This window comes from Hippocampus guttulatus, chromosome 7, assembly GCF_054856545.1.
Source record: "Hippocampus guttulatus isolate MCC_2025c chromosome 7, RoL_Hgut_1.0, whole genome shotgun sequence".
NCBI lineage: Eukaryota > Metazoa > Chordata > Actinopteri > Syngnathiformes > Syngnathidae > Hippocampus > Hippocampus guttulatus.
In genome coordinates, this window is record NC_141267.1 from 16,122,604 (window position 1) to 16,129,071 (window position 6,468).

At 41.8% G+C, this 6,468-nt stretch overlaps 1 protein-coding gene across 2 annotated transcripts; it reads right to left on the reverse strand.

The window, feature by feature from the left end:
• Window positions 1–248: 248 nt before the first annotated feature.
• LOC147202593 (3-keto-steroid reductase/17-beta-hydroxysteroid dehydrogenase 7-like) lies at window positions 249–6,092 on the reverse strand. Of its 2 annotated transcripts, XR_015101371.1 has the most exons (10): window positions 5,949–6,092; window positions 4,639–4,848; window positions 4,153–4,245; window positions 3,862–3,976; window positions 3,051–3,245; window positions 2,532–2,645; window positions 2,408–2,464; window positions 2,254–2,352; window positions 1,757–2,153; window positions 249–746 (listed from the first exon to the last, which is right to left on the reverse strand). XR_015101371.1 is itself a non-coding variant. In XM_086115559.1 (9 exons), exons 1-9 carry the CDS (start codon window positions 5,984–5,986, stop codon window positions 2,064–2,066), a joined length of 1,011 nt encoding a protein of 336 aa, XP_085971685.1. In that variant the 5' UTR covers window positions 5,987–6,092; the 3' UTR covers window positions 851–2,063. The 2 variants fall into 2 exon arrangements, 1 of the variants encoding a protein (XP_085971685.1); XM_086115559.1 differs by lacking the exon at window positions 249–746 and having other exon boundaries at window positions 851–2,153.
• Between the last annotated feature and the right edge of the window lie 376 nt (window positions 6,093–6,468).

A 6,468-nucleotide genomic window follows, 5' to 3' on the forward strand; every position in this document is an offset into this window, starting at 1 on the left:
CCTTTTTTTTTTAATTCCATTTATTTGTTCTTCTACATTTGTCATTAGGCATTTTTTGAACCTCAAAAGAGGTGTAAATGCCAAGCAGCCATATTTCGAGAGTTGTCATTTATAAGGAAAGTCAAACCCTTTCAGCTGATGTGTATCCATTGGAGACGGCATCCATTTTCTCTGTTGTACAAATTGGATAGAATGAGATTCCATTAAAGGGCAAACATAAAATCTGCCTTCTAGTGAATGATTGACAGTTTGAGAGTTTGAAATCTAATCATTTATTCATTATTGTGCTTGGTGTACAACGGCACTGCATCACAATGACAGATGTTTCCAATAAGTCCAGTGCAGCTTATCAGCACAGACAGATGCAGTGAACGTTGGTCCAGCCCACAGAGAGACCCGCCTCAGCAACACCTGAACGCAGAGCAGCCCGGCATTCCCATCAGACATGACGTCCGTTGTCACCATGGCCATGATGGAGTCCTATGCACTTATGATTTTGGTCATGGGGACATTCTTCTTGTACTTCTGCGGCATGGTGTGGGCTTTTTCCAACCCCAAAGTGAGTGGCGTGGATGAGCGGCAGAGCGAGAATGCCGGGATGCAGCCGCCTGAATCGCCCCACGCTGCAGATGAGCTCACTCGCAGCACCTATGTACGCTTTGGGGACGACACCGAGAACTTGCTGTGGGAATCTGACGCCCTTTGTGCCGAGCCGTATGGATTTGACAACTTCACGTGCCACGCATCTTCAAGGGAGGAAGAGAAACATGTTATTCTTGACATTTAGGCCCAACAAGGGAGTGTTTAGAGAAGCAAGTGAGAAGATAATGCACAAAGACAGACTCCTGTGTCACTTGTTAAGGTAGTGAAGCGTTTTATTGTTTCTTGCAATTAACAATGCTTCTTTCTTTTTTTTTAACACTAGTGTGACAAATAATGTTAAAACCTGAAATGTGTGATAACCTTCATATTAGGTTTGTAATTTTACTGTGTTTAAGTCAGTGATAAATCATCAGGTGTATGTCAGATTAACATATTTCACTTTATTGGTCCAAAAATTATTTGACTACAAATAATGTATGGTGTATATTTGTTCATCTATTAATGCCACTGACGTTTCATGACAGGCCAAACAAGTTCATGCAATTCGACTAGTTGGCAGAAGGTACAATTAACCTGCGTATCAACTTTTCTCATTCATACAACAGAATAATAGTGCTGGATTAGATTTAACACAGAGTAAATCAATTCGTGTGTAAATTGCAACAAGGCCATGATTATGTCAATACAAATAGTTTTTCTGGATTTTTTTTTAATACAGGCTTGGATATATTAGTTATACTTTGCTCGTATTAAAAATAAAGATTATAATGGTGACAGTTGCACCATGGAACAGATCGGTTCTCTTTGACTATTTTTTTTAATAGGAAAATAGTTTCTGAATCCAAACAAATGGAAAAACAGATTGGGTCCAACCTCAAGTAGGGACGAGTAGATGCAATATTTCTCAGGAAAGTTTGGTCAGTGACAGATAACATTTCATGTGTGGTGTGTGCGTTAAAACGACAGGCTTGCATTGTAAAATACCCTGACACAACTGTTATCTCGGCTCTGATACTAATTCTGCAAATTAGCCAAATCCAGGACTGTTGCCTGACACGTTTCAAACCCAAAGAGCCTTCTCACAATCCCCTGAGCATCTGACAGTTCTTTGACGAGAAGAAAATCGCTGTGCTGGAGAAACCTTGCTACTCACCCGACCTGGCTCTGCGTCATTTTTTTCCCCCCTCTTTCACAAGCTCACAGGGTTCAACAAGGGCACTCGTTTTTTGAAGAGGTAAATGATATCAAGCTGGCCATGACAATGGAGATGTGGAGGATCGCGGAAGAATCCTTCTAGGAGTGCATGAAAGCGGCAGGGAAGGCTGGGAACGTGTGTATAGATTACTTTGAAGGTGAAAAAAAAATAGTGTAGTTCATATTTTAAATATCTTTTGTGACACCAGTCCTAGAACTTTTCTGACACATCTCATATGCAGGAGGCGGCAGTCAAACGGCTGTTGTTAAGATGCAATCGGTTTCCTTTTGGCTTCCCGCTCCAGCCGCAGCAGTTTGTCATAGAGCGCCTGTGACGTGTCCAAGTCGACATCCATCTGGAAAGAGGATAAAAAAATTAAAAAAAAGGTGCGACATCATTTGAACTACGCTATCCTTTCTTGGATGCGCATCGAAAAGTAGAGTGACTGGGCTGACCTGCCGTGGTTGTGTGTAGCTATGGCCGAGAACAGATGTTAAACTGTGATATTTGGCCCGTGGGTCCAACCTTTCAGGTTTTTGATTAAAAAGCCAAACCTACGAGAAGAAAAGCAAATCCATGACTGTTCCGGGGCATGTCGCTTGGGCTTACCAAAGCTTCAGCTCCGTTGTAGGGTGTCAGGGTGAAAGTGTTGGTGAACACTCTGATCTGGGGAAAAAGTGCATTGGGGTGAATGACATCAGTAGAGCGGTTACATACTTCTTATGTAACTTACCAGCCATAAGAGAGGCATGAGCAGGGTCCAGAGGAATGCAGGGAAGGAAGGCAGGATGCCGTAGGTCAGGTTGGTCATCACAAAGCCGGGACAAATCACGGAGGAATACAATCCCTGGAGAGCACAACCGTTAAAAGTGTTTATGTGCCATTATGAGATGTTAGTACTGTGAATAAACGCTACTTTTTGCAGCCAACAACACTGCAGCTCTGCTTACGATTTGCAGAATTGTCACCCCTGGTTGCTTTTCATGAGTAATCCCATTTCTCTGAAACGATGTTTTCAGAATGCCAGCGGTAAAATCAAGATCTTTCTGACCGCTAAACTCTCAGAAGTCAATGGCGTTGAGTGGCACATCATAAGTAAGTTCCAGATTCTGTTCCACAGCATTTTCAAGAGCAAATATTTGAGATGTGCATGATCTTCCTGGTCTTCTCTCAGCTTTGCGAGCACGACACAGAAACTCAACGAGGCTAGTGGACCATGATGTCAAAAGACCTCCCCCCCCCCCCAACCAACCAGCTTGTTGTAGCGCGTGTTGATTGCCAAGCTCAGAAGGTCGGAAGCATATTTGGATGAGCTGTACGGCTCGCTGCCCTCGCGGTGCTGCACGTCTTCCAGGCTAAAAGCCGAGCGACGAGCGTTACTGGAGGACGTCCAGATGAGCTGAGAGGCCTGGCCGGGTTGGCAAATAAGCGGTTCGAGTTCTCTGACCTAAAAGGAAACACACATTTGTCTTACTTTTGGATGAAAAGCAGAGATAAAACTAGTCATTTCTATTCCCTCCAAACTGTTTGTAAATGCCTACATGAATGATTTGAACTGAAAATAATTTACCTAAAATTATAATCCCAATTCAAATTTATCTGACAGCATTAATCTAAGAATTAAAAATGGCTAGAGGATCATATAATTTGGCTTTTTAATACACATATAGCAAAGACTACTTAACTTCCAGTAACAACCCAGGCTAAACTCTGTTCCTCCCTAACACACAAAGATCTAGGAATAGTGAACATGCATCACTTCAACATACTTCCTTGAAGCCAATTATTACCTTGAAATATTTGATGAATTACTTGAAACAAAATTTTATTTGTGCCCTGCGATTGGCTGGCAACCAGTTTAGGGTGTAACCCACCTTCTGCCTGTGACCTTACATCTGGGATAGTAAATCTATTCATTTTTAATGAGCATTGTTGCTCAAGTGACAGAGGTATCCAGTGTAGCCTGCACTCTGCTACAATGACCTCAAGAGTTGCTCCCTCTGCAGAAAACCAACATCAACAACGTTTTCCTACTCTAGCCTGCAAAGGACGGACAGACTCACAAGGAGGAAGTGGCCGAAGAGGTTGGTGGCGAATACTTCCTGCAAGCCGTCTGGAGTGACTCCATCCTTTTGTGTCAGGATGCCCTCGCCGGTTGCAAACATGGTGATGACACTACTGCATTTAAAAAAAACCAGCAAATACAGTACAGTGATTACTTATCTGTTGATTTAGAAAATAGTCACCCTCAGTGAAAGTAATGGAAATAAGGAGTTGCTGTAACAAAACTTTTATAAATTTGGGGGGGGGGGTAGAAAAATGAAAACTGAGTTGTGGAGTCTTGTGCACTGTACCTGGTAAAGAGGCCTTTGAAGAAAGCCTTGAGATCAAACTGGGGGTTTGGCATGATGCCCGCATTTAGGTAGACATAATCCAGCCGGTTAAACCTTAAAAAGAAATCCAAAGTTGAATATTTTGACTGTGGTGTGTGCACCATCTGCAAACACCAATAAAGAGATTAGCGACGACTTGGATGTCAATGAAATGGGCAAGTGTACTATGCTATGCTCAGTGAAATGTGTATATAACACCAAATTTCCTTATCGTGGTGTCTGGGTGTATTCCACTTTCATAAATAAAAGCAACACCTAAAATAGATGCCAGATATGTCTAAATAGGTGGTGAACAGAGCCGCCTTGAGTATTGTTTGATGGTCAAATTAGCATTAACGTCTGAAAAGCAGCACTTACTTGACTATTTGATGGGTGTCAACGCACCATGTAATAATATTCCAAAAATACAAGATAAGTGAAGTCAAAATCTTGAGTGTATCCTTCTACCTGAGTTGGAGGTCCCGTGCAGCACTGAGCACCGAGCTGATGCTGCTGGTGTCCATCTGCAGGAGCGTCACTTGGGCCGCGGGGTGGGCGCCGAGCAGGGCTGAACGAGCGGCGTGACCCCGTCGCATGTTCCGACAGGCCAGACACAGGTGGAGCCCCTCGGCATCCTGGGAACCGAGGAGACGCTCACAGAGAGCCAGGCCAATGCCACTGCCGCGAGGGAACCAAACAAACAGAAATGAAGTACAAATACTCAGTAAGTGTACTTATGTCGATATTTTGGCGATCTGTAGTTTGGTGGAGAGGTTTGTATATATTTGTCTGACGACTGCGTACTTTTGCGGTCTACAATTGAAAACGGATGAGTACATTCAACTCATTGCTTACAAACATAACATAAAGTAGCTCAAAATAGGTTTGTGACTATTTTCAACCTCTGCGAATGATGACACGACATAAAAAAAAAGACAGCTGCAGTTTATATCTTGGTTGGTTAATTGAGATCTTGGGGGTTTATAAACAGAAACGACAGGTACAGGAGGAACACGGAGAAAGCCGAACCAGTGAACATTGATGACGGTAACAGCTTTAGAAAAGCAAGATATTACCTATTCATTCATTATTTAAATGTTGCCAACTTGGACAAATTCGTGATGAAATACAAGCTTCTGGCACATATTCTTTTAATAGTTGTTACATTACCTCATTTTTCATTTTTTTGTTATGCGAATGCAGGACCTGTTGTCAATACAATTCTGGTTTTCCTGTCAGAAGTTAACTTGAAGAAAATTGGTGATTTTCTTTTCTTCTCAGTAGCAAAAATTTGTTATCGAAAAGAACATTTTTTAAATATATACAGTACTACAGTATATAAATGAGAGGTAAAATTTCATTCGTTCTGAGTCTACTTTTTGTATTTCTTTTAAACGTAAATGTAAAGTCTGTATTTTTCGTTCTACCACAGTATTGAGGATTTTTTTAAATACCTGTATATTACGATAGTAATGTTATGATGCCTCCTCCGCAAGTAAAACTTATTTGGAGGAGACAAGCGACTTGACCTTTTGGGGCACCGTAGTTCTCCACACTACGATGCGGAAGTAAGCCAAAACTAGTCCGGATTGTTAAAAACAACAACAAACCAAAATTTATAGTTATTTCTATTTATGGAATCGTACATAACATATTACGCGTCGTCCATACTGATTATGACCACTACTACTGCTAACACAAAAATATACTTTTCTTCTTGTGAACCCCATGGTGCGACCACACATCACCCCACGTCACTCGAAACCAAATGACTTTACCTGTTGGCTCCCGTCACCAAAACAACCTTATTCATCATTTCACTATCTTGCTAACAAAGTAAATTAAGCAACACATTTATCACGACCACTTCTCTCCGCACAGAAAGCTCTTTGCATTTGAACTTGCCGTAGAGACACGCTTGACCCGCCTCTTCCGTTCTATGATTGGATGCGACTGAAGCACCCCAGCCAATAGAATCACGCAAGCATGATCGGGCCAAGAGGAAGAACCGCCCAAATCCTGGTCATCATGAAAACTCAACTCAACTGGGTGAAAAGAGCAATTTAAAACAACCACCGCTGTGTACAAAGTGCTGTACATGGAGCAAAAATAATTAATACAAGAGCAAATAATAAAACAACAAATTAATAACAAAAACATTAGAAAGCACAAAACAGTCGAACTAAAAATCAAGTCTCATGCTGAGTCAAAAGCCAATGAAGAAAAAATTGTTTTAACACGAGTTTTAAAGATTGGCAGCGAGGATGCTAGCCGAACGTTCAGTGGGAGGTCATTCCA